This window comes from Rhea pennata, chromosome 6 (genome assembly GCF_028389875.1).
Source record: "Rhea pennata isolate bPtePen1 chromosome 6, bPtePen1.pri, whole genome shotgun sequence".
Classification (NCBI taxonomy): domain Eukaryota; kingdom Metazoa; phylum Chordata; class Aves; order Rheiformes; family Rheidae; genus Rhea; species Rhea pennata.
Genome location: NC_084668.1, coordinates 25491313 through 25519258, shown reverse-complemented (window position 1 = coordinate 25519258; position 27946 = coordinate 25491313). Strand labels below are relative to the sequence as shown.

At 41.4% G+C, this 27946-nt stretch overlaps 2 protein-coding genes and 1 long non-coding RNA gene across 8 annotated transcripts in view; 2 read left to right on the top strand and 1 right to left on the bottom strand.

Moving 5' to 3' along the window:
• The window catches only part of PDE11A (phosphodiesterase 11A), a 135347-nt gene extending 118313 nt beyond the window's left edge, over positions 1 to 17034 (top strand). The window contains exons 19-20 of the mRNA XM_062578158.1: positions 2741 to 2824; positions 16030 to 17034. Of these exons, the coding sequence (XP_062434142.1) occupies positions 2741 to 2824; positions 16030 to 16191 (246 nt within the window). The 3' untranslated portion in view covers positions 16192 to 17034. The remainder of the gene's footprint in view (positions 1 to 2740; positions 2825 to 16029) is intronic.
• The window catches only part of LOC134141772 (uncharacterized), a 71701-nt gene extending 49579 nt beyond the window's left edge, over positions 1 to 22122 (bottom strand). For 5 of the 6 annotated variants that reach the window (XR_009958718.1, XR_009958717.1, XR_009958715.1 and 2 more), the window contains exons 1-3: positions 22036 to 22122; positions 20309 to 20463; positions 585 to 678 (exon numbers count right to left, since the gene is read on the bottom strand). This is a non-coding gene — a long non-coding RNA (uncharacterized LOC134141772). Of the gene's footprint in view, positions 1 to 584; positions 679 to 5843; positions 5965 to 20308; positions 20464 to 22035 lie in introns of all 6 variants that reach the window. The other variant, XR_009958719.1, reaches the window with a different exon arrangement.
• Positions 22123 to 22360: 238 nt separating this feature from the next.
• Positions 22361 to 24871, top strand: LOC134142138 (intraflagellar transport protein 70B-like). Its single transcript, XM_062578918.1, has one exon. It carries the CDS (start codon positions 22361 to 22363, stop codon positions 24365 to 24367), a length of 2007 nt encoding a protein of 668 aa, XP_062434902.1. The 3' UTR covers positions 24368 to 24871.
• Positions 24872 to 27946: the final 3075 nt, after the last annotated feature.

Here is a 27946-nt window from a genome sequence, read left to right as displayed (position 1 = left end):
TAGTATAAAAAAATACTGCATTTATTCAGGAAAACAAACTATATTTTCTATGGAGAGAAATATCTTGGAATAAATAAAAGCTCTGTCCAACAAGGAGGTGCATTTACAGCCAGATACAGAGTTCTCCAGTCAACTCAATTATAATTGCATTAAGCCCTTCTCTCCATCTTCTATACCTATTCCCAAAGCTGTTTTGCCTGTCAGTTTTCTAAAGCAACAAGTATTATTTCTAATGTACAACATTCAAACAAAAAATCACCAGACAGTTAAAGAAATAAAAAATTTCAGGTTTACTTTATGCTGCAGCCATCTGCTATTTGTGTTATTTAATATATCAAATGCTGAAAAGGCATTTTTGCAGATATGCAACTAAATGTAACACTCTGGTGTTAAGTGAAGGATAGGCAGATGAGTATAAAGTGTCAAACAAAAACTAAGAGGAAGAAGACTTTTGTGAAGATTTTCAGTGAATGATTTGAAGAGAAAGCCTTATCCAGATTAAACACCTCAAAATGTTGGCAAACCATTATCTGGATAAAACAGGAGAGAGGAAACTAGAAAGTTTTCTAAAGAATTTAACTTACAAGCCATTGACAAATATGTTTATGCTTCTAAAAATATGTCCCATTGGTTCAGACTGGTTCTCACGTTGGTAGTATTTGCACATGAGCATACTCCCTGTGGAGATACAATGAAGTCAAAAAAGTTAATCAGTTTGAAGTAAACAAGACTCAATTACAATAAATGGCTTTCCACTCGTACACTATCATAGCTTGGGAAATTAATGGATTTCTGTGTGGTTGTTCCATGCATACATCTTCTCAGTAAAAGAGTAGCTAAAATCCAGTAGCACAATAATCAATCAGTCACAGCACTAACAATTCTGGGACCAGTTCTAGCCCTGAGTAACTGCAATTTCCTTTCCTCATAATGTGTGCCTTTCCTACCATGTAGATAAAAGTTAAAAAGTGTGTTCCTCGTGCTAATAAAACATACAAGTAATTTTTTTCAGCATGTACATTAATGTTACTGTCTTCAAGTAGCAATGATTTCCAATGCAAATGGCCCTGGTCTAGAAATCTTGTGAATTATTTGAAGTGTGCTATTACAGCTTACATTTTAGTCATACTGTGGACTTGGTAGAAGTGCAGAGAAAGACCAAAGCCAGAGCTTTCTGCCGGGTTCCCCACATCTTTTGAAAATCTGCATCCAACAGCCTAGATAGGTGGGGAAGAAGAACGTATTGCTATTGTATTGTATCTTAAGCACTTTCTCCATCAAAGGAGCCCTCTCACTCCTCCTTTGGGCTCTTCAGTTTACACCAAGGAATACAATCATTTGGGGCCTATGTTTGGCATGCTTTGAAGCAATATAAATGGAGGATTTTTTTCTCCCTGTTTGGCCCTTCAGTTTCCAAGAGTCCAGTTAAGTGACATGTGAAGTGTTTTACATTGGAGATTAGACCAGTAATTAAAAACAAAATTTATCAGTTCTAACATCCGACATCTAAGGATAAAAATCATGTGCGGAATTTCACCATATTAATAAGGAGGAATTTTTAAACAAGATCAGTTGCTGATGTATTTTGTGACATACCCCTATGACAAAGTCACGTAAATAGCTATTGCTTGTAGTTAGCTAAGATAGAGAAGAGAGTTGTCAGTAAAATAATGTGATATTTTTTCTGATAACTGGGGGATTTTTTTTCTCACACTGTGCTTAAAAGGTCTGAAAAGTACAGGAGTTTTCAAATGGTTTCATGATGAAACATAGAATTTTCCAAATTCCTACCCCAGATTCTCTTTTTAAGATGATTTAGTCATTGAATCTTATCTCTATGTCTTATTTTAATACACTGGGATACCTATACAGCAGGCTACAACGATATGAATTCAACCAGACATTCAACATAATGTAATTGAATTTCTGGAAGATAGAGATGTTTGAGAAAAGTAAGTTATCAAACCTAATGGAGATAGGCCCAGAATAAGAACAAACTTACCATAGGAAAACACAGGAAGGGTAAAAACTTAGCATATTCACAGTAAAAAGAGACATTAGGCGAGTGGTGTGAGTGAGCCAGTAAAGGAAGACTAAGATCCTGTAGAAGGAAAGCTGATGGACCCAAGTAATCTAAGATTATGGAGGAAACTCACGTTCACACTCTTCATGACTTTTTTTTTCCATCTCCTTTAAGAGTGGCTGCACTGCCCTGTGAAACATCAACTTTGGCCTCTGTAACTCTCTTCTCAGGAGTGGCCATCAGGCAATGAATTAAGCTGAGTTTGTTCCTGCAGAGGAACAAACTGGTAACTACTCCCAAGATTGGACTGTTGGTTCCCCACTTTTGGTTTCACAGACATGGCTGGTTCTGCAAAAAGGGTCTGTAATTGTGAGGGAGGGAGCTAGCCCAGATCCTTCACTATTCATTTTGCTGATATGGAAAACCCTGTGCAAAAAAAAAAAAAAGGGAAATTTCTACTCAAAGGTATCTACTTTACATTTCAGAATTATAAAATTTAAATACATTCAGCCTACAAATTTCAAAACAGGATTGAAAATAAACAGTTTATTTTTCATGCTAGACGAAGCAGTAAGAACACTTCTGCAAAGATTGATTATGGTTTACAAAGTGTTCTGTTTGTGAGAATTTGATCATAGCTCTAAAGTGCTGGATGATGTGTCTGTAAAATACTCTGGTGTAATAAAGCATGACAGTTTTGTTCCCTTCTCAATTCAGGCCATTTTTGATCGGAACAGGAAAGATGAACTACCCAGGCTGCAGCTGGAATGGATTGATAGCATCTGCATGCCTTTGTATGAGGTAATTTTTACTTACTGCCCATATTGAGTCAGGAGAGGATTGTTCTTTCCTCTCTAGGGAAAAAGAGTTAGCTTACAGTGCGGCCTTAGAGGCTCTTTGAGCTCTTACCTGTCTTTGACTTTACCAAAAGTCTGAATTCTATGCAGAAATTTTCAGATTCCCTGAAGATGGTAAAATCTGTAAATACAACTTCTCTTTAAGCTCTAAAAGCTCTTAAGGCAACAGTTTATTATGTTTGAGGCAAACTGATTCTGATTTTAGCAAGATGTGGACTGTGCTACTGAGTAGGGCCAGTGGGATGTTCTAGGATGTTCTATGACTTCTTCCCAAACTGCTAAGGGGCACTGTAGGCCAAGGCTTTAAGGTCAGTGACAAAGATTTGTGGTTCAGCCTTTGTGCTTGTTTAGGTTCTTGGAATAAATTATAAGTCCTTAAGTACCAGGGCTGTGAACGACCAGGATAATGTTTCTCTATTTTGGATTAAACTAGCTTCAGAACTTGACTCATGTAACATACGCTCCACCATTTTAACTTTTTCTCTCTTACCTGTATACAAAGCAGAGGTATGCAGGCAGGACAATAGTTAAGATTCTCTAATGTTATTTTCTATTTATCAGTAACTGTGTGAGCCGGTATTCCTCCTACTCACTGAAACCACATGTACAGCCTTATGCCACTAAAGACTGCCACTTTAGTATTTGAGAAAACGTACAGATGTTCTCACTAGGCGTTTCTGGGGAATTGCAAGAATGTTCTCCCTTTTACCGCTGCGCCCAAACTGCCACACATCTCCACGGAATACAAAGCCAAACGTCAGGCAACAGGTACCAGCTCCCCTCTTCACGTTTTACTATTGAAAACGTGTGTGAATGTAGCTTCCTGGCACACACAGATAAAAAGGATTAGCAGTTGTTTTTTATAGACCAGATGTGTCACCAACAGCAACTGAGATAAGAAGGATGGTAGGTTTCCCTTGCCCTCTGTACCCTGTGGCATCTAACACTGCAGCTGTGGTAGTAATGAAGGGACTGCCCAGCAGCAAAGACAGCTCCTGTTGTGTGACATGATAACATGCATTGGTGTTAACAGCAAGCGGGCTACAGCTTTGCCAATATTCTTATTCCCTTCCTTAGGTCAGGTCAGTCTTTGTAATGATGAAATAAACTGTAAATCTATGGCTTTTGGACAATTAAGATAAAGTAAGCACAGAAGACCCATAGACACTTACATTTTTTTAAACTACCAACGTGACCATAGGAACTGATCTTGGAATAAAACTCTTTAAAAGCAATCTTACTCTCAATATAACAGTTACATTAGAATGCATATTATATCGGAATTCATGATTTGTAATAGTATCTGTAATCCAAAAAGTACGATAAAGCAAGAAGAGCTGATAATCAGGCCATCCTCTGCATGAAAGACTAGATCTGAGCCCTAAAGCTTTGGTTAGTTAGCTCCATCTTAGCAGGAGATCTCTGGGGAATATATTCACATCTGATTTCCCTGCTTTCTGCTGTCTTTGGATCATGCTGTGCAGCTATTAGCCTGCTGCTCAACAGCTTAAAATAGACACTATCAAACCCCTAAGTCATTGCAGCACCAGCCTTAGGGGTAAACAGAAAACTTGATGTCACAGTATCACACTGCGTGAGATGCTCTCTTGAATATGAAGCCAAGTTTTAATTTTCATATCTGGCTTAATCAAACCTCAATACACATATCACATCAGTGTGTATTCAGGCATTGTAAATGCTCTGCTTAGGGCTGGCTAAATACACTACAACTACAGCTAAGTCTTGAATTTTTTTTCTTTCTGAATACATTCTTTAGAATTCTAGCCTCTATAACATGTTGTACAGACTGCATGTGGGGATAGAATGGGTTACATCATTACACATGCAATATAAAGAGGCAGAATGGCAGCTGACAAATTAGTAAAATCTTAGCGGTGCCTATACAGCTCAATAGATAGTGCTTATAAAAACCATATGTTTGACATAAACACTTGACAGTCATTTTGCTATCAAAATGACAACATTAAACTACAGAAAACACAATCAAGGCTTTTGCATATAGTTATTTCTATTTTAGGAATTAGAAGTCCTGAATCCGTGCGGGCAGATGCCTGTGTGGAAAGCCCTGAAGGGAACTCTGTGGGGGAACATGTGCACCCATACCAACCCAGCTGCTGCAGCAGGACCTTACACTCTGCCTCATTCTACATGACACCCACATGACAGAGATGGTCCCAGCAGTCAGTGAATGCTGGCAACTCCCATTAAAGTCAGAAGTTTGGCTTTAACCAGAAAAGCAGTAAAACTAGCACATCAGGGTGACTAATGGCATATACGTTATTACTATATAACTGTGCAACTCATGTTTCACAGAAAGCAGACCAAAAAGTGAATGTAAATGCAGAAGATGTCACAGCTGTAGCAGAATTCCCTCTTCAGCAGTTCATCAGGATAGGTGACAAGGTTTTATTTGTTCGAGGCAGTCCCAAGAGCAGGCTATTCTTGGCACCTGCAGATTTCTAATGTACAACTTCCAGTACAGATGGAAATTTAGAGCCCAGACTTCTAGGAGCGACCACTGACTTCCAGCCACCGCATGAGTGCCACTGACCACACCATCACATACCTTCTCCAGAGTTCAAGCTTGTGGGCACTCTGGGCCACAGCTTAGCTCATGAAGAATGCTTGATAGTTAAAACACTTACAGACTTTGCAGCGCTTTCTGCAAAGAAAGAATTGTTGCTTGCACAAAAGAGATACAGATCCAGATTAAAAAATGCCACACACATATGGCATTTCTTGCCTCAACGTACTCTGTGACATTCTCTAGGATCTGATCAGACATCTGGGAGCTTTGGCTCTGCCTGCTCCTCAAGTATTTGGTCTCCCCTCTGCCTTTCCTCAGAGCAGCTTATGACAAGCCTCTTTGACGTGCATGTTTTTTTTGCCCCAATATGATCAAGTCTCCTTTATCAGGGAGATGTATATCTTGAAATGCTCACCTGTTTCTTTATTTGGTCTCCTCTTTTTTGTGAGAAGGTTTACAAGTGACTAGCAAATCCTCCAGATTTGTCTTTCAGCAATCCTGTTTCACTGTCCCTTGGGGACAGGGAAAGTCAAACCCTGAAGAAGGTCAAAGATAGAAATAATATGCTATATGAGCTAAGATTACATTTGGAGCTGAGTATAGATACATAATAAGAATTGAGGACATTATACACACACTCACCCACACCTATATTTCCCATATCTAAGTGTTTAAATCCAAACCTTTTTGTGTTTGCTAGTGAAGGGGCACTATCTAAGCCTGACTCTACTCTTGTCACAAGGTAAGCCATGGCTCTGCTCCCTTGATCTGCCCCACATACACTGTTCCATGTGGGAATGAAGCCATCTCCAATTTCAAAATACCTTAGTAATAAAATCTGTTTCCTTCACACGATATATTAAAGGATTGTGAAGATAAAAGCTTTCCAATTTTTTGTTCATTGCTTTTTATTACACTTGGGACATTATAATTTTATTGAATTTACTTTTTTGTTACTGTAGTGATCACTGATCGGAGTATTTTTATGTGACAGTGGAGTTTTGCCCTGAGTAGCAGAACAGCCATCCATTTACTCTGAAGCTCTAATTTTAGTTAAGGGCTTTAGTTACGCTTTACTGCATAACATTTGCTCTTCGTTCAAAAATGACAGCAAGGAAAGTGTTCATCAGTAGAGATGAGAAACAAGTCTATTAGAATAATCATTTATATGGAAAATATATTTTTTGGAACTGTAGACCATTTAAAATGTACTCATATCACTTCAATGTGAAATTATCATCCCCCTTTTCTAGCTAGAGCACTCTAATAAAGGGGGAACACATGCAACTGAAGCAGGAGGTCTAAAACATCCCACTGAAAATAAAACATTATGGCTAAACTAACAGCTGCATTCACCATACAGATAAAGTATTCTGTACCTATTAGACACATAGGTTTGTGTAACAGAAACATAAGCAGAATTTGGATCATTAACACAAATCATTTCTCTGAAGCTGCAGTAAACTGAGGCTAGAGTTTTAACACCATCAGATTCCAATCCTGGACTCTGTGATCTATACGTACCTAAAACAAAACCAGTCACAGATTTCCACCAACTCAGATTAGATTTCTCTGTGGGGAGCAGACAGAGTGGGAAAGTGCAGATCTTACTCTATCATTAGTTTTCTCACAAACAACATCAAAGCTTTAGTGATTCACTTCAAACAAAAGATGGTAAAAGAAGCCAAGCTCTGTTCACAGCATTGTTAACCAGAGACAGTAGCACCATGAATAGCAGGGCCAAAGGCCATGCACTCTGCTTCTGGCCAGATAAATACATAGTCAGGTAGTCAGTGACAATGACAGCAGCTATTTAAATTTAAGGGAGATGTCTTTGTGGGAGATAAAGAAGCTCACGACTTATATGTGCCTGAGGTTGCCCTGCTCACCTCTACCTTGGTGCTTCATTGAACTGCTCCATTTTAGTGCTATTTTTAGTGCTATTCAAGATTTTCTTGGGTATTAAGAGCTTCAGACATAGAATATACAGAAGTGAATATGCATTATTCTCTCCAAGAATCTAGGAGGAATTTGGGAAGAGTAGAAACATTTATGTTTATTTCAGCAAGTACTTTACATTTTTTAGACTTTCTGTGGAGAGACAGTAAAAGTCCTTCTTTATGACGTTGCTTGACATGCTCAGAAGGAAATAGTTACTTGCTCTACAACTCTAAGTGCTCTTAGATGCCTGTCTTCCTGCAGAAGATAATGTCTAGCCTTGTAATTACATTCATCTTCAGAATAATGCTCCTATAACAATGTAGCTGCAAAAGCATCTATTCTGCTTGGAAGCATACATTAAGACACAAGGTATTGCAAGTGGTAGAGTTTCTGCAGAGTGCAGGGAAAACGGACAGAAATCCAACAATCATGACTGACTGTGCTTTAGTTTTTCCTGTACAAGAGTTGACTTTGAAGCCTGAATTGGAAGTGTGTATGCACATGCAGCGATTTGTGCCAAAAGCTTAAACTCCAGTAACACTTAAGAAGGTAGGAGAGCTGTGCTCTATAATTCTAACTAAAGAATTTTTAAAATGGTTTAATAGGGAAGAGCTTACCTGTATGAACATTTTTGAAATGGCTGATTGTACCCTTCATTCAACCCACAACTGCATCTGTTTGTACAAAAGTCAGGGTACTGCTGTTCCTTTTTAAAAGTTTCCACCTAGTTACAGGGCAGGGATAGCATTAGGTAGCAAGTTTTTCACCATGAACAACTTTTACAAATATTCACTAAAATGTGTTCATAAGTTGTTAAGAAGTGTTTTAAACAAACAAATGAGAAAAAAAAAGACTAAGCTATAAAGAAAACATGTTCATGGGAAGCAATTCAATCAGGTCTGTGCAATTCCCATTCATACAAACTTTATAGGAAGAAGAGGATAACTTTCAACAGATCCTAAAGAATACTATAAAGATGCACGTTTTTGGCAGCACTTATTTCTGACATTTGACTTGGACAGAGACAGCAAAAGATGATGTATCTGTTCTTCTGGAATGCTTGGCTGGCAAAGATTAGTAAGGCAGATAGCGTCAGAATGCTGTATGTGATATGCTCAGGCTGTACAGAAATTGGCAGATTAAATTAGTTTCACTTTCTGGTGAAATCTCAAGGGAAAGTTTACTCATACTTTACAAGGAAGAGCAGGTGCAGCATATTCTGCTGTATTTGTAAGAAATTTACTGCAGAAGAAACTTAATCAGGTAAATTATGTCAAATGATTGGGCTGGGGGGAGTTGGTAGCTAAGGATCATGTTTGTCCCTGGGAAAGGAGATTTTAGCACTGCAGAAGGATCTCTGTGGCCTTGAAACAGGAACTCAGCTAGGTTCAGCACTACTGTTTCCTTGCCAGTTTTCTACTAATGATGAACCTAAACAAGACAACCCAGAATTAATTTTCTTGAACTTTTAGAAAATTCATATGCTATTACTATTTTCCAGCTTCCAGGGATTGAATAGACATCATCAGACTGGGTTTTTTTGTTACTTTGCATCATTAAGAGTGTGTTTTTCCTGCTAGTTTTATATTAATGGAGAGAAGAGGTGAAGAAGAGTAATACAGTTGCAGTTTCTCTCCAAGTCAGTCACCATTTCACAGTGTAATATGGATGATTTAGGAGGTTTCAGAGCAGGGATTTTTGAGTCACCTATGTTTTTTTTTGCTTTGTTTTGTTTTTATGAGGGGCACAATGATCCTGGCATTTTTTGTTGTTGTTGTTGTTTCTTAACAGCAGTGAGGGCTTTTTGGCATCGGAGTTAACAGAAAATGTTGTTAAGACTTTCATAATTTGATGAGATTATTCATGGGACATTGTATTACTATGGACAATTTCAGGAATTCATATGTTTCTCAAATTGCTTAGAAGAGACAGCAGAAACATTTATCCCTTCAAATGAGAGTACGTTTTCAATTTCTCAATTGGTCATCTAATGCCAGAAAGGAAAGCCATACAGTTCTCAACTGAAAAGACTATCAGCAACCAAGATATTTTTAAAAATATAGGAAAAAGAAGCAACATTTGTCATCGACTTCAATGAAGCTAGGCTTCATTAAAGGTTTTCACCACGATCTATGAGAAAAAAGTCATTAATCCGTAATACTGCAATTTCTGTTGCTGTTTTACTTAGAATTATTTGCCCAATGTATTGCAGAAGACATGCAGTTATGTATGGAAATGCATATAAAGATCTGAGGAAGCAGACTGAAAAGTTGGCAGATAAGGTAGAAGAGACGGCCAATAGAGGGAACTCAAATTGTACAGCAAATCTGAAAGAAGATAAATGGATAATTTAACAGCCATTCAGTTTTCAAGAAAGACAAAGTACAAACTACATTGTATCAGAAAAGGACTAGAAATGATGATGGATGAAACACTTCAAGTAAGTGTTTAACACAACAGAATCACAGTTGCCTGCAGAATTCCCAGCTGAGGGCAGATTCAAAGAACTAAATAAGGATATGAGACAGATATGGTTTGAAGAGTTTTTCAAAATCCATTTAATAACAGGGCAGAAGACATTGATCGGCTGCTTGGTTAAAATGTTGAAAGGAAAAGGGGTAGAAATGTTCTGTCTTTTGCGCAAACCTTAGATATAGAATCAAAACCATAAACAGTAGAGCCAAATAAGACGTTGCTCATGAAACAATAGCTCTTCTCCTCTTGTGGAGAAAACCTCCATTCAGTGCAGTTATAATGAACAGATAGGTTAATTGTTTGTCTAGCAACTATAGCAACATGTCAGCTACTTCAGCAAGTGTCCATCCTTCAGTAGCGTTCTTTCCCTCTGACAGCAAAAACATGGTGAGATGATAGTCAGAGCACACTTCGTTACCAGGACCTCTGTACATATTTTCCTACCTGAAGTATAGGACATATTTTACCAGTGCAGAACCTTATTTTATGACTCATCCATCCATATTATGTATGTTAGTTACAAAGGAGTGCAACATTATTCTTGCTAGTATACCATCACCAGAAAGAAAACATGACACTAACTCATACCAGAAGAGCTGACCACTTGCTGTATTACATCTGTTTCCAATCACAATTAGCTCCCTTCTGCACTGCTAACAATTTCTATAGAAGATAAACCAGAAACTCATCTTTCCTATCAGGGAAGTTAGTGCTATTAATTTCATCTAGTTATTTCTTTAAACACCAGAAAAATTTCTATGGCTGAAATGCAAAAACAATGCACTGATGCATTGTGTACTTGACTATCTGGACTTCTCAATAAGCTCTAGAAAAAAATAACAGACTCCATCAAGTGTGAGGAGACTGCTTTCGTGGTGGTGTTGTTTTAAAATTACCTCAGCCTCTCCCAAATATGGTAATTTTTTCAGGAAAGTAATGATTAAATAGAGCCTTAATCAGTGGGGCACATACACAGCCATAGGTTCACAGAAGTTAACCCTTCTATCTTCTGTAGAGGGTCTACTGAAGATAGAATTTTAGTGATCTTTTTGTTTCCAGTATATGGGCATATGCATAGAAATTATTTTAGTTTTTCAAAACATCTTTAATCAAGTATTTTTATTATGGAGATCAAGTCTGTGGATGAGCACAATATAGGTTCCAGTTTATCTGAACTAATCTGGAGTTCAAGGACTTTAAAACAGATGACTCACCTCTGGCCTATGTATTCTCTCATGAAAGCCACTTCAGCAAAACTCAAGCGTCCAATTCAGCTTTGCTGTAACTGGTCACAACTCTCTTGACTTCAGCAATGCTTCATATGCTTACACCAGGACTCAATTTATCCTTACAGCTTCCCGGTCACTAGTCCTCCCTTTCAACTCAGAAACTGCCTACATAATAAAAGTGATTCATTAGAAACCACTGGGTTCCAAAGAAGAGTGAACACTGTGACCTATAACTTTTTGATATGTGCTCAGTAATAAAACTGAATTTATACGGTCTTATTCCATAAACTCACTTTACAAATATTAGACCCACAACCATACTTCCACGAGCTGTAATCTTGTCAAAGCTCATAACTTAAGCAAGGTCAGAGCTGGTCAACATTTGGATGAGAACCTCCAAAAAAAAAACTCAAAACAAGCAAAAAAAGCCCCTTGTGGTCCCACATTTGTGGGTTAGGAAGTGCCATGCCCCCCTTTGAAAGGATTTGATATTAGAATACAACAAAATGTTGTATTTGTTGTAGCAGTTTTGACTCTGGCCACATCGTGCTGCATCTTGGATGTTTCCAGTAACATCCCTTCCCAGCACCAAAGCTGAGGTAGCAGATGAGTCCTCTGCCCCCACACCCCCTTGCTGCCCTTCTATCCAGCAGTGAGAAGATCTAATAACAAATGTCTGCTGCTACCCGTCATCCCCCCGCAAAAGGATTTTTCTGCTATTTCTGCTTTTACTGCATTCTCTTTGTTTTACCTGCCAAGAAAAGCCGTTCTCCCCTTCAGCCACCCCCATAAATAGCTTCCTCTGAATATCTCATGCTCTCTCCCTTTGGAGCTCTTCCCTCAAGCAGCCATGCCCCTCTCCCAGGTATCATCATGGTAGTGCTGAAGGCCCCCTGAACCTCATTTTGTGCAGGAGGAGCTTATGGGAGAGAGGAGATACACTTTGTAACAACATATCATAGGCAGAGCAGTACGTAGTGACAAAAGGTACTTAAAATTGTTAACAGAGGTAGGAAAAGTCTGTGCTATACAGTAAATTTCTGAGGAACAGCTCAGTCACTTTTTGAGGTCTGTAATACATAGACGCAGAAGGGAACTGCAAACTTATCTGGCTTTTCCTAACGCTGGAATGCGCAGCCAGCAGCACAACTACTCTCATAGCATGCTTTAACAATCTGTGATTCAGAACTGCTTTTACACTAAACAGGATAAAATCGCAAAAGTTACCAATCTTACGCCTATTGCTTTGTGACAAGGCAATTGCATTGCAGCACAAGAACTACGTACAGGCATCCAGGTCCCAAGGCTGAGGCTTGAAGCAGGGAACGGAAACTCCCTAAGCGCTGCCTGTCCTAATGCATCCATGAGGACATGGCAAGCTAGAGAGCAAGCGCTCCTGCAATGCAAAGGAGGGACATGATAAAACAAGGCATTTCTGGAGCTATAAGATTATTTGGTGGCATCTCCTGTCAGATAGCTCTTGAAGACCAATCCTTTTCCCACTGAAGCAAAAAATAAATTGGGCCTCAAGAACCCAGATACGAAACTAGACAAATCGCTAGCAAAGGAGTTCCTGTGATGCATGCATCAAAAAACAGTAGCATGAAGAAACAGTATTATCAAGGGATTCTCATGCAATAAAACAGAAATAAAAAGTGCAGCCAAGAGGTAGAGAACCTTGACTAGGCTACAGCCAAATAAACTTAAATAGCTTTAAAAATAAATTGGTTTAATTCAGATCAGAAACGAGTGTTATGAACGTAATTCAGTAAATGGTCAAGAACCTGCCAGAAGGGAGAGAAATGTGTTGCTTTTGAGATAATTTCCCTGAAGCTTCATAAAAGAAATTGATTACAGGAGTTTAATAATTAAAACAGCCAGAAATATAGTAATCAAATGAGTTTTTAATTACATCTCAAGTAGAAATAAAATAATCGGTGTACTTTCTATTGGAAAAGTCCTAGTGAAATGCTTTAGTAGCTGAAAAAATAAAATAAAAGCTAATTTCCATAGGAATTATAGTAGTAGGTTTAATTAAAAGACCAGATCAGAATGAAGGAGTCCCAAAGCAAAAAGATACTAAATACGTAAGCAGCGGTTTAAACATCAAATCAATGTCTGAATAAAGACATTTAATAGACCAAGTGCAAAATCTGCACTGTCAAGTATTCCTAATCTAAATTAAAGCATAACAAGATAAAGTTTCTTAAAATTATACTATATATTTTGTAAGTAAGTATTCAATAGAATTAATTGCTTGTGCTGTAGTAAAATTGAAAATCAAAGATATGTTTTATTCTTTTTTAAACACTCCTTTTTATTTATTTTATCAGTGTTTAATGGTATTAATTAACCAACGAGGAGTTTATTAAGTAACTTTATTCTTGTTATTTAACTGGTAACCTCTGTTACATGTGCATTATTAGACTCTGTTATATGCATACTACTTTTACAGGAAATCTATACATTTGCTTTTGGATTTTAAAGTGTGTTTACAGCTCATAAAATAATGCTGAATAACTTGAAACAAAAGTAAAACTGTGCAGAATGCTTGCTGAATCTGTTCCTAATCCACCTGAACCTCAAGTCCAAGTTTGCAGCTAATGCAAATCTGAGTATTTTGAGTGCACACAGTCCTCCCAGCACCCCTTGGCCTCTGCAGCAGGGGCAGAAACAGAGGGAAGAGGGGTTTCTGCTACCAGAAGAGCACGGCATACACCTTGGTCTGCAGCGGCACAGCGCTGGGCCGTGCCACCCTGGTACTAGAACTGAAAACACCCTGGTCTTGTGGCAAGTTTTGCAACAAAATGTCACAGAAAAGACACAGATATAGCCTAGAGTTGACCAACCACACTAAAACCAAGTCAGGTGTCCCAATGAGCTCCTCCTTCTTTACACTGCCTGTAGGCAGATGCAGGTTGCTAGAATATCATTTATGGTAGGAACAAAACATAAAGAATTTAATGCTTACAGATCCTGGGACTGACGAGGTCAGAGGGCAGAATGCCCTCTTTGGGCTTAGAGATGTTTGAAATACCCTGATTTTTAAACACAGGGAAAATACTTTTTAAGTGGAAAAATGTTTTTAAATATTGGGAAAACATCTGATGAAAACATTTTGAAGATTTAAGAAAAAACAGCAGCTTTAACTGTCCGTGGATGGATGCTGGCATCACTCTGACAGGGCCCTTCACTTTCCACAGAAAGTATATGATGAATTGCTGTAAAGGTCTGAATATCTGATTTGCTAAATCAAGACCAAGCTGGGAGCAGTAGTGCAGGTGCTAGTGAGCCTCAGCAGCAAACTTTTCACACAGGTATTTATAATGGGTTACTGTCCCTCTTTTTGGAGGAGGCCAAACGAGATTTGGAAATACATGATAATCTGAAATAAAGAGCTAAAAATAGGCAGCTCTGAGGTATGGTGATAAAAACAATGTATTTCCAATTCCATTTAAGCATAGGAATGAAATGTCACCATCAAGCAATACTGTATGTGGCAGAGACCACAATAAGCTCTGCCTCTTACCCATGGCCCAAAGGTGCATTATTATCTGCTCAGTCCATGCCATATTCTAAAGAAATAATTTGAAGTGGATTTGCTTCAAGTTCCACACAAATAGGGTAGTTATGGCATGATTTTTAGAAGTGCTGAGCATTTCATATTTCCTACTGAAGTCAACTGAAACTGCAAGTTTTCAGCACATCTTAAAATCAGGCCATTAACCCTTAATTACCATATAATAGCTCAATTAAAAATCTACCAAGACTTACTTCAGTAGCTAACCAAGCTCCCATAGCTTGCAGGCTAGTTATAAAAAAATCCAGTTCTTTAGTGGTGTCTGACTTCTGGGGCCATTTAAAGTGGTTGCTGTTAACTGTGCTATTTAAAGCAAAATATAAAAAAGATCAACTGCAAAGATACCTTCTTCTCTTCTCTTTTTCTTCCAGTTTTCAGCAATTTTAAGCAAACTTTTGTTGTCTTCTCTATCATTCTTTTATTTTTTTCACTGCACCAACCTTTTTTTTTAAATGACAAATAATGTCCCATACTGTCAGAAACACAACTTTCAACAGAATCCACTTCTTACTAATGAAAAACTCTGTAAAAGAATCATACAACCCTTTGTCCCAAAACTGAGCACATTACATGACTGCTTTGGAGGTAACTGATTCACCCTTTCCTCACATCTCTGTATTAGTGTTAGGAGGTGCTGTCTTTTTTTAATGTAGAGATAAAAGTATATGAAGCAATTGTGGTCCTCCCCATAAGCATTTGATATTAAAGAAGAAGGTAAAATAAACTTCTAGCAAGGTATGTGATGATTATCATCACTTCAGGGCTGATTCAGAGCCTAGTGAAAACAGATGATTCTCATTCATTTTTCGGGCTTTGGATTGGATATGTAGAAAAGAGATAATTTCAGTGACATTTAAAAGAACAATTTTTTCTTTATTTAAAGCACACAGCAATGGATGCTCTAGCAGCTTAGTACTGTTGTGGTTTACTCATTTATAGTAGGAAATAAGAATCTAGTACATGAGAGAATCTGAGGCTTATTTCAGTTTTGTCCAACTTGCCATCCACCTGGTGGACCTCCTGCTCATAGACACCAGCAACCAGATTGCCTCAGGCATTTGTGGGGACGCCTCAGAAGTAAGGACCATCAACAAAGATCAAGAGAAAGCTAAACTATTTGAAGCCCTTTTTGCAATTTTTAGTGCCTTAAAGCCTCAACCCTCAGATCAGATGAGTATGAGATAAAGAGATGCCAGCAAAAACCAAAAGCCTCACCTACACAGGAATGCACAGCCAGGGAGGGACTGTGGGGTCACAGTGTGCTCTACAGACTAGACTCTGTTTACTCTGTTACTCTCTAGACTGTGAATCAGAAAAGTAGAAATGTTGTCAATATTTTCTCTCCCTCTTTTAATTTTTTTTTTATCGTCTTCCAGTGTCTAGTGAAGCTGAATGTGAAACTGAAGCCCATGCTGGACTCTGTGGCAGTGAACAGAGGTAAATGGAAGGAGCTACACCTGAAAAGACTTCCTTCTCAGGCTGCATCCTCGTCCTCCTTTTCTTCTAGCTTTACTGTGTCTCTTGAAGACATAAATTAAGCCTGCAAATGTCAGCGTTGGTTTATGATAAGAGCTGTCTGAAAGACTTGTGTATGCTTAGGCACACCATTAAAAAAAAAAAGGAAAGGAAAGGAAAGGAAAGGAAAAAAAAAAAGCTTTCACAGACATGCTTAATTAATTGGATATTATCTTGATAGCAGTAGTTTGCTTTTACTTGGAAGCTTAGCGGGTCTGAAAGAAAAGCCTGCTGTGAGACCGTGCCGGTATCTGGAGCGACATGGAAGACTTAGCACAAGAAGCATTCATTCAGCTCCACTACATTTCAGCCACTGCTGTAAAAATCACACAAAGCTGACAACAGCCTGAAATATAAGAACTTACGGCTTAATAAAATTAATAATACAGAGCAGAACTGGGATGCAAGATGGTCAATTCATATGCAAGAGCTGCAGGAAAGGAGTAGTATGTAATTACATTGTTGTTTTGCATCTCTTTAGTACATGTTATGAATCAATTATGCCTGCTTTTGCAATGTTCCTCTCTCACTTTTCCTTCTTCTTTTATGCTTGAATGTTCCAAAAAGCCTGCTTTGTATTCCAAAGAAGTATTTTTTTACAACAAAGCTTCTTAGTGATTGATAAGGGCCTTTAGAATTGCCTACCTTTGCTACATTTAAAATCAAACTTTATTATCTTTAAAAATACCAACCTGTCCCTGCTTTCCTGAGAAATTCATATTAACAATGCAGTAAATTTCCCTGCAAGGGGAAATTTGTATAAAGGCAAAATATTGCATGATAATTTGGGGGGGGGAATCTTTTAAATATACTCCTTTAATGCATTCTTTTTTTTAAAGTTACAGTGTCCCCTGAGGAAAAGATTAATGAACCTTAATGAAAATAAAATAAAAATAAAAAATGAAATCTGTTGCCTTGTGCTTCAGGTTTACATTACATTGAAGTTTACCACGGATATGCCTTTCTGGTAGAATTTCCAATTGAAACGAACATTTTGGAAATGGTAAAGGGAAAGAATACCATCACACTGGACTGACTACCTCTTACTCCTCTTGCTGTTCTTTCAGTACAATTTAAGACAATGTTGTTAGAGCTAGCAGAGTACTAGTCAAGGCACACATGTAGATGTCTGTGGTAGAGACGTCATAAAAGTTTAATCAAACACGACAGGCCACAAAACCAAATGTGTCTAGTTCTGTGTGATGACACCAGTGTTATGTGAAAGTTGCTTTCTTTCCATTAGTGCAGAGTTCACTAGCACAGCAAAACTGTGATCTCTGATTTGAGGGTGCTTTCGCTGCTGCATGATCAGATACAAGAGGACTCATGCTGCAACGCTTAGTAGTTCCCATTCATAAAGGGGGAAAAAAAAGCTTTCGTACTCTATGAAAAACGCAATTTTAAAGATAGGATCGTCTGGCAGTGGGTAAAAGTCGCACAAGAAATTAGAGCTAAAGTCAGTTCTGTTTTACACCAGCACCCAACTCACTCCATTTACTTCAGTGGAACTACTTTGACCTGGCACCAACATAATTGAAATCAGAACCTGCCCCAAGTGACGAGGTGATAAAAAGACATTTTCAATTTACAAATCTAAGGAAAGCAAGTTGTGAGCACCTTTGAAAAGCTGACTACATCTGTCTGTCAAATAAAAACAAATCTGCTGATCATTTCTTACAGAAAAAAGAAAAGATAAAACAAAATCCTCTGTGGTACTAGTCATGTGGATAGGAGAACTGCTGGAAATTACAGTACCATTGTAAGAAAATCTGTTAGTACACAACTGAACGCATCATTTTCTCTATTAGAGAGCAGCAGAGAAGGAGCAGAAATTCAGGCTACACAGCAATGAAGACATGCACCAAACAGAAATGTTTCTGCTATTATTTTACCACCTTCTTCTTCCCCGAATAAATATAGATGCAGGATAGTAAGCCGCAAGCCATATAAAACATGCAATATGTACTTTATGGGAGAAATGGATACTAGGGATTGACAAAGTACTGCTGGAAGGTACACAGAGCTTTCCTGAATTTTGATATTGCATACTGCTAAGTATAACATAATTTATAGTGCATACCCTACAGCTTTCCCCAAGGTTGAGTTTCCCCTCATTTCCTTTCCTTTTTATTGGCTTCAGCGCACTGTTGCCCATAGCAACGCCCACCGGCAGAGATGGGAATTCAGCATCACTGCAACCTGACATACAGTTGAAGCTCTAACAATGTCAACCATCAATCAAATGACTGTTTGTAATTGCCTCCATCTATTTCTCCTGTCTTTAGGTATCTTTCCTTTTGGGGGGTCAAAATTCTGAAAGTGCTGACTAATGTTATGGTTCTGTTCCTCCATCAGAAGGAAAAAAATAAAGACTGCTTAGTTAGATCTTTATCAGATTGTTCATAGGCAAAATGAAGCAATCTTACTGAAATCAGTTGAGTCATGGAAGTATATCTCAGAACGAAATCCGATCTCTGAGAGTGATATACCTCAGTCTCGGGGGAAAAAGATCTCAGAATATACTAAAATCTTCTCAGTGCTCAGTTTAGGAATCAGCAAAAGACTTGCATTTTTAAGAGAAAAGGTTCTTTGAATGGAATCACATGGTATAGTAAAGAACCATCTATTTCAAGTTTCTCATATTTAAGATGGTGGGAAGCAATTTTTAGTTAGTGTTTATGAGCTTGATATATAGAGAGTGTATCTGCTTTTCATCATTTTCTTCTGATACTGAAACACTTTTCTAGTATTTCAGTCAGTTTTGTCAAAGTATTCCAAAAGAGATGGGCATGTGAGAGATTTCTGTATAAATTATTAAGTCTGAATTCTCCATCTTTTACTTATTTTCCTGACCACTGCACAAGCAGACATCAAAATCCATTGATACCAGCTTATTTCTGCAATTGTCTATAAAATACAAGAACGTAACAGGAGAGGACAAATTAGAGGACATGTAGAGAGTAGGACAGAAAATCCACTGTTACCTAGGTGCTAATAAAGCCCTGCTTGGCCTTTCTCTGAAGGTGTCCAGTATGCTGTTACATCTGAGCAACAGAAGCATCCTTACTTACTTGCTTCTGCAGTTAGTGGAAATTTTGCCTAGAATAAGGACTCTTAATATTTACAATCCCAGTGCTAAGATGTGGTGAGCGCATGAAACATCCACAGGACCTTAGTGGCCTACATCTTCCCTGAAGGTGCTTTGAGCTAGTTGCAATATCTTTTTTTTTTTTTTTTTTCTCCCCCCTAGGTGCCCTACTGCACCTTTTATTCTAGATGCAACCTGAATCTGATCTGGTTTCCTGTACTATGGGCTGCAGGCCAAGAGGCCTCAAAAAAGCCAGCCAGCTACCCTCACTTTATCAGCGGAAGATGCTGAGGAGAACTAAGCTTCATCTGAGCCCTCCAAGATAGTTCAGGCCACACAGTAACTGCACTCAGGATTCTCACCTTTGAGACCTCTTACCTAAACAAGCACATAAGCGCATTGCCTAGGGCGAACAGGGGGAAGACTTGTGTTCAAATCTCACTCAATCTGGAGCAAGCTTTTGAACTATGGTTGCACTTTAATGTGTGGCCTTTTGGGAGTTGCAAGGGTAGGCTTGTCCCAAGCCCTCCTGTTGAAGCTTCCCCACTTTAAGGAACTGCATACGTGTTCCTAGCGAGGATGGCAAACTCCCCCTAGTTACAGAACTGATTTCTGTTTGGCCTGTTCTGCTTTGGTCATTTATATAATGCAGAACAACTTCAGCCCAAGGGCTGGAGAGGGGCTCACATGTGCCATTCTCACAGGCCTTTGGTTAAAGCTCTCTCCTGGGATGCAAGATTGTGACTTGCCAAGAAAACCACATCCTAATTAAGGCCACAGGAGACTGGGACAAGGCTCTCCTCTGAATCAGACTGAAGAAGGGTTTCTCCCCCTGTTTAAGAACAAGACTTCTAAGAGGAGTCTTTGGCCATAATTCTAGTAGTAAAATAAGACAGAGATCTGCCCTAAAAAGGCCCAGTCATTTTGCCTCTCCCAGGCTGGGACCTGCCTGGGACTCAGGCAAGACTGCAGAACTTTGCCCAGACATGGATGGGTGCATACATCTTGACAAGCTTTTGTTCGTGCTCCAGAGCAGAAATGTACACACTTACAAGGTTAGGCAGCAGTAGCTCGTAACAGTCAAACGTGGACACTCGTGGCAATTAGACACTTAACTCCCAATTAGCTCTGTCGTAGCTGGCTCCTACTCCTTCGCAGGACGAAGGGGGTCTTGCTGAGAAGGTTGTTAGTATTACTGTTTTGTGCCCTAAAGAAAATAACCAGAGAGTAGATTAGTATGTTTCATTTTAGCTCAGGTATTCATCAAAAGGTGCCCTTGGTATGGTGGCTGCATTTTCTGCACTGGTGACCTTGCTAATTGCTCCTACATTTAGTGCACTTCGATTTCATAACATGCCAGCAGTTATCAGCAAAGCCAATACTAGTGCTCACAGACTGTTTTTGAAGACTGCAACCAGCAGTGCCTAATCTAATTTGTAAAATTTAGACTAATCCTAATGAAACATAGGACAGTGTTTCAGTCTACAGGCTAAGTATTTATTTTCCCTTCATAAAACAAAGACAATTTTAGTTAGTTACATTTTGTATAGTGAGTGAGATTTTAGAATAAGATTATTTTGAGGTTATGCAAAACATAACAGACACTTCCACCGCTTAGAATGCTCTGGGCAGAAAAGAGTGGAGCAAGAAAACTACATTGGCTTTATCAAAGAAACTGAAGATTTTAATAATAAAATTATATGAATTGTTTTGAATCAAACAATGAAACCCAAGTTATAAATCAGCTGAAATAAAGAGACTCCAGAGGTTTTAATGACTTAAATGTGACAGTATTAGAATAGGTATCAAATGTTGCTTGTTACCTTTTCTTTCCTGGATTATCTTGTATTTAATTACCAATTTATGAGCAGGCTGGACACTGCATCTTACAGTTGTGTGTGGAACATCATTATAAGCTTTCAGTCTTTGCGTATGGGAAACTGACACATGCAGAGACAAAGTGTGTATATTTTCTTATGCAAGTTAAGCCTACAAGCTTTCAAAATGCACAGTTTAAGACTTGTGCATCAATTTCCTTTTTGCATTTTAAGACCATTATCCTCATTATTTTGCTTTAGTAGATCAAACAATGCTGATTCAGTTTTTAAGCATGTTTTTGAAATCAACAACTTGGTTTTATTAGTCTCACTAAAAAAAAGCTACTTTAAAGGCTCCCTGTGATTTACTTTTTTTTTCATTAGAACAATATTGTTGAATCAGAACTGTATTTATTGATTACTGATTCACACAGACAAGCTAGGAAAGCACATGCAACTGAGCTCACATATAATTTCTGAAATACGACCTTGCAGCATTCATTCCCGGGAACAAGCCTAGCTTCACTAGATACACTATATACATTATTTTAGAATAATTAGAATCTGGCCAGTGTTATATCTTCAGAAATTATATAGATTAGTGCGAACCCCTGATATTGGATCTTTAGAATGTAGTATTATTCAGCAGAATACTTTGGGGCAAAAAACAACCTCAAACCATAAAAGCCCTCCAAAGAGCAATTACATTGTTGAAATTAGCAATTTTAGAAAAGCACTAAAATATATGTTTTACTATTAGAGCTCTAGGAAAGCTGCTGTACTCTCCTAGGATACAAACATCTCTCATCAGGCTTTTCAAACTTTGGATCGTGATAAAGGAACTGTTTTGTGTTCAAAAAGCACAAGATGTCAATAAAATATTTGCAACTCCTCTCCTCCAGGCCTATGCATTTAGCCTAGGGCTTTCTTTTACAGTACCACTTACTGTAAGTGATACTTACAGTACCATTCCGCCAACGCCTCCGCTCCCGGCGCCTCATGGCGGCCTCACGGCGGCCGCGCGAGGGGGGAGCAACGGCCGCTGCGCTCGCACCAACGGCCACTGCGCGAGCCCCGCCCTGCCGAGGCGGCGCGCGCGCGCGCGGCGGACTGCAGCCCCCAGCGTGCCCCGCGGCGCCGCCCGCCGCCTCCGCTCCCCGGCGCCCCGCGCGCGCGCGCGCGCGGCGGACTGCAGCCCCCAGCGTGCCCCGCGGCGCGGCCCGCGCCGGCGCGCGGGGAGGCGCCGGCGGCGGCGGCCGTTGCCAGGGCGGCGGCGGCGGCGCGGCCATGGCGGCGGCGGCCGTGGCGGCGGCGGACGGCGAGTACACGGCCGTCACCTACGGGCTGATCCGCGCCGGGCGGCTGGGCGAGGCGGCGGCGCTGCTGAGCGGCGAGCTGCAGCGGAGCGGCCGCTCGCGGGGCGGCCTCTCGCTGCTGGGCTACTGCTACTACCAGCTGCAGGAGTTCGCGGCGGCGGCCGAGTGCTACGAGCAGCTGGCGGCGCTGCACCCCGAGCTCGACGCGTACCGGCTGTACCAGGCGCAGGCGCTGCAGCGCGCCGGGCTGCACGGCGAGGCGCTGCGCGCCGCCGCGCCGCTCCTGGACGTGCCCGCCTTCCAGGGCCGCGCCCTGCGCCTCCAGGCCGCCGCGCGCTACGCCCAGGGCGACCTGCCCGCCGCCAAGAGCCTGGTGGAGGAGGCGCTGGCCGCCGCGGCGGAGGGCGGCGCCGGCGCCGCCGAGGACCCCTCCGAGCTGCCCGACGCCGAGGTCAACCTGGGCTGCCTGCTGTACCGGCAGGGCCGGCACGAGGAGGCCTGCGGCAAGTTCGCCGGCGCCATGCAGGTGCTGGGGTACTGCCCCGAGCTGTCCTACAACATGGCGCTGTGCTCCTACGCCGCCAAGCAGTACGCCCCCGCCCTCAAGCACATCTCGGATATCATCGAGCGCGGCATCCACCAGCACCCCGAGCTCAGCGTGGGCATGACCACGGAGGGCATCGACGTCCGCAGCGTGGGCAACACGCTGCTGCTGCACCGCACGGCCCTAGTGGAGGCCTTCAACCTCAAGGCCGCCATCGAGTACCAGCTGCACAACCTGGAGGCGGCCCAGGAGGCGCTTACAGACATGCCGCCGAGGGCCGAGGAGGAGCTGGACCCGGTCACGCTGCACAACCAGGCGCTGATGAACATGGACAGCCAGCCCTCGGAAGGGTTCGAGAAACTGCAGTTTCTCCTGCTGCAGAACCCCTGCCCACCGGAAACGTTCGGAAACTTGCTGCTGCTGTATTGCAAGCACCAGTACTATGACCTGGCCGCTGATGTGTTGGCAGAGAACGCTCACTTGACCTACAAACTGCTCACACCTTATCTGTACAACTTCCTGGATGCCATTATAACTTGTCAGACTGCCCCCGAGGAGGCTTTCCACAAGCTAGATGATTCAGCAGGGATGCTGACAGAGCAGCTGAGAAAACTCACAAAACAGGTACAGGAAGCTAGGCAAAATCGGGACGATGAAGCCATAAAAAAGGCAGTTAATGAATATGATGAGACTCTGGAGAAATACGTGCCTGTCTTGATGGCCCAGGCAAAGATCTACTGGGACATGGAGAACTATGCAATGGTAGAAAAGATCTTCCGCAAATCAGTGGAGTTCTGTAACGAACATGAGGTTTGGAAGCTCAACGTGGCTCATGTGCTCTTCATGCAAGAAAACAAGTATAAAGAAGCTATTGGCTTCTATGAACCAATAGTTAAAAAGCACTACGATAACATTCTCCAAGTCAGTGCCATTGTGTTAGCTAATCTCTGTGTTTCCTACATCATGACAAGCCAGAATGAAGAGGCAGAGGAACTGATGAGAAAGATTGAGAAAGAGGAAGAGCAGTTGTCCTATGATGATCCTGATAAAAAGATCTACCATCTCTGCATTGTCAATCTAGTCATTGGTACCCTTTACTGTGCAAAGGGAAACTATGACTTTGGCATTTCAAGGGTCATTAAAAGCCTAGAGCCATATAACAAAAAATTAGGCACCGATACATGGTATTATGCCAAAAGATGTTTCCTGTCCTTGCTGGAGAACATGTCCAAGCACATGATAATGCTGCGTGACAGCGTCACTCAAGGGTGCATCCAGTTTTTGGAGCATTGTGAACTGTATGGAAGAAATATCCCAGCTGTTATAGAACAACCACTTGAAGAGGAGAGGATGCACAGTGGGAAAAATACAGTTACATATGAAGCCAGGCATTTGAGGGCACTGATGTATGAGATCATCGGGTGGAATACATAAATGGTGTTCCTACGCTGTAGGAATGAGAACTCTGTTAACTGTCTCACACCATCGTTGATGCTGACCTGGGTAGTCCATAGTGATACATTTTTTCCTTACTGCTTGCATTTAAATATTTTATCCTATGTATAGGATTTAACAGTATTCAGTGGAAAATAGAATACTTGCATAAGTTAACGTACACTAAATAACTGTGCACATTCTCAGTTATCAGTTGTATAAAATATGCCTTAAGATTTGGTGGCCAAGACCTTCATTACCAAAATACCATGGAGTTCCCACCTGTAAAATATTTTATCCCTGTGAAATTTTGATCAAGTTTCTTTTCATGGGTTCACAATTAAAAATAATACGTTATCCATCTCTCCTAGCACAGAAATTGAAGAAACAGAACTGTTTTAATTCTCTAATTTGTACATTTGTGTGAAATGCTTCTTTCTTTTGCTTTTTCCAAGTTATACTTAATGTGTTATAGGCTAAGTTGATTTTATATTCTAAATAAAAGATGGCTTTACAATAAAAATTGATCTTAAAAAAATCAGCGTGGCTTTTTGCTAACTCAATAATAATGCTTGAGTATTCTGGCAAATTATAAATCTAATACACGGACCAAGAAGGAAAGGATATACTAGCAGTAGGAAAACAGAGCTGAATTTTACAGAAATTGCAGCTTTTTCTTCCTTCCACAAGCACTGTAGAAGAGTCCTGCTTCTAACAGTACGTTAGCCAGCAGGTTAACGATATCCCTGCGTATTCAAAAGTAAACCAGAAGGTTTGTCTCAAGCCTATCTTCATGGTGTGTCAGTTTAGGACTACCCTTGCAGTAAACGCTGTTACGACTGCAAGTAACAAGCCTCATGTTGGCTTTAGACACTCTCCAGCGCTACCCCCTCATCTGCAGTGATCCCCAACGTTTACTTGCCAGCTCTGCCTAAGCAGCCTCTGTTGACCTGTAGATGCATTTGGAGTTAAGTGCTTGCTTACTTACAAGCAGTCCTTGATTTACAGCCTGGCTGCCTGTCTCCTATTCAAATGCCAGTCTTAGAATTTACCAGGGTCTGGTAAAAACCTTGTGAACATACATTATTTTCCATATTGCTCAAAAAAGCACGCAGTTTCAATTTACATGGGACTTCTGACTTCTTCTCTCAGATGGAAGAAATCTGCTCCTCAATTTTCTCCTTTCTTACTTGCTTCTCCAACACCTCTCTGAAACCCTCTTTATTTACACACTTTCTTTAGCATCTCCATCGCACTGGCATTGAACAGTTTATATTCTCAACAGTATTCACATACTTTTAAAAACATATTACATATATGGGTTCCTCACAAAAGCAATCTACCTTTCAGTATTTTTGTGTGGTCTAGTACTGATGCCCTTGTCTGCCCTCCTTTTTTGTATGTTCTTCCTTCTGAAGCAGCAGGTGACCTGCAGTTTCTTAAGTCAAGGATCAAGATCTGCAGCTTTAACTCGTTTCCTTACCTCTGATACTGGCTTCCTGAACTGCTATTGCAGAATCAAAAGGCACATCCTAAAAAATGAAGTTTCTGTGCCATGGTTTACCTGGAAAGAGAGGACAGCATTTTTGAAAGTTGCAATGGAGTACTAGGTATTTCTAGAGAATTAATATGTGTGTATATACATATATGGGAGGGTGGGGACGTGCCTTCATCTAGCAGCAGGCCTGTAACCATTTCCACGTGTAGAAAGCCGGCTCTGCTTACCCCTGAGCAAGAGGCCTGTCGTGCCTGGGGCTGTCCGCAGCCGCTAAAGGGAGCAGTTGCAAGTTAGGTGCAGTTAACCAAAACGTTCGAGAAAGTATGATAAAATTTAACACGGTTGTCTTCAGTGTCTACAAAGGGAAAATATTCTACTGTAGGTAAGACTAAGAAGTAGGCAGTAACGTGTGACAAGGTGTCCTAGAAAGGCCTCTGTGGCTCATTACTAATCCATAAAGCCATCCAGGACCCCTGTTACGAAGATATTAAATATTTTCCACAGCTGCTTCCACATGAGGAGGAGACCTGTGATTTCAAATCTTGTTCACCTTCATGAAGCACAGCAGCAGGCTCTAAAGTATGTTTCTAATTTACAGTGGAATTGTATTATATATTATGCAGCACGAACAGCACGACCTTTAAAAAAAAAGTTTTTAAAAGTCGTGGTGCGTGTTGGAGAAAGGAGCGCAGCGATCGGCGCTTTGTTCGACGTTCACAGTGCGTGCTCTGTGAAAGTCAGCGGGCGCTTAAAAATTTGCGCTTTGCAGACTTGCGTCAGCGCACGCCTCGGACGAGCACCCTCAGAGCGATTCGGAGCAGACCGGAGCAATTCGGAGCGTCCTCCGCGGCCGGCTCTCGGGCGAGGCGCGCGCGCCCCGGCTGCTCCCGCGCGGGCCTGGGGAAACGCCGGTAGCAGCGCCTCCCTCGTTACCCCCTTGCGGCGTGCCTGTACCTGCCTGTCCCCTCAGGGAGCACCGCGCCCCGGGGCCGGCCGGACCGAGCGAGTCCAGGGACACTGAGCGTCGCGACCCCAGCGTCGGGAGGCCTCTGAGGCCCGAAGGGGAGAGGGACGGGGCAGCGCTGCGCGGCCGGAGGGGACCCGGGACGCGCGCAGCGTCCGCGTTGGGCCCCCTGCCCTTCCCGCGCGGCGTTGCGCCCGGGGGCCCTGCTGCTGCAGCGCTTCGCGGTGGGACGGTGCCGCTGCTCTCTGCGAAGTGCGTGCATTTATAGCATCGCCAGCTGCAAAGCACTTCGGTCATGGGAAGAAAAATATGAATGTTACAACCAGTTTTATTACTATCTTTATACTGCATTTAATGTTATCACTATGTGACTTTCACACAAAATACATTTTTAAAGAAAGGCACATATACACTTTTATTTGGTGAGAAGGGAGGAAGCCAAATAATGATTTATGCTGCTGAGAAATATTGTAAGATCTGCCTAAATTAATGCCCTATACCAGCACAGCTCTTCTTTAGTCCAAACCCCAAATTGCCATTTTCAGGGCAGTCACGGAAGGCAAACCGCCAGAGCAAACCTTGAGCGGGAGCAGCAGCTTTTTTGGAGGGCGTGAGGAGAAGAAGGCAACACCACCTTTCTCCGCATCGCCCTCTGAAAGACCAGCAGCACAAGCGTCCCCCCCCCCGCCCGGCTTTCGCGAGCCCGGGCTGCCCTCTCCCCGGAGGATATGGTCACTCGGGCTCCCACCGCTCTCCGGGCTTCGTCGCGCCCGCCAGCCCGGGGGACCCCGAAAATTAGAGCCGGGGAGGGGAAAGAGGGGACCAAAGCAGGAATTACAGAAATGCATCAAACGGTGAAAAGTGAATTAGCATTCGCCTTCTCGCTGCGTGAATCGATTTACTTATCGCTGATCAGAAAGGCAAGGATACGCCGGCGTGCAGGCGCCCTGAGAGGCGCTGCAGGGACGCACCGAAACCCAGCTCCGAAAACGAACAGCTGCTTTTCAGCCCCCTGAACCTTATTTGGGAAGTGCGACCCAGCCATAACTCCCAAAGAAACAGTTCCTGAACAAAGTAAAAGAGAGACTTTCAGGCCCAGTGAGATTTCAGGATTTAC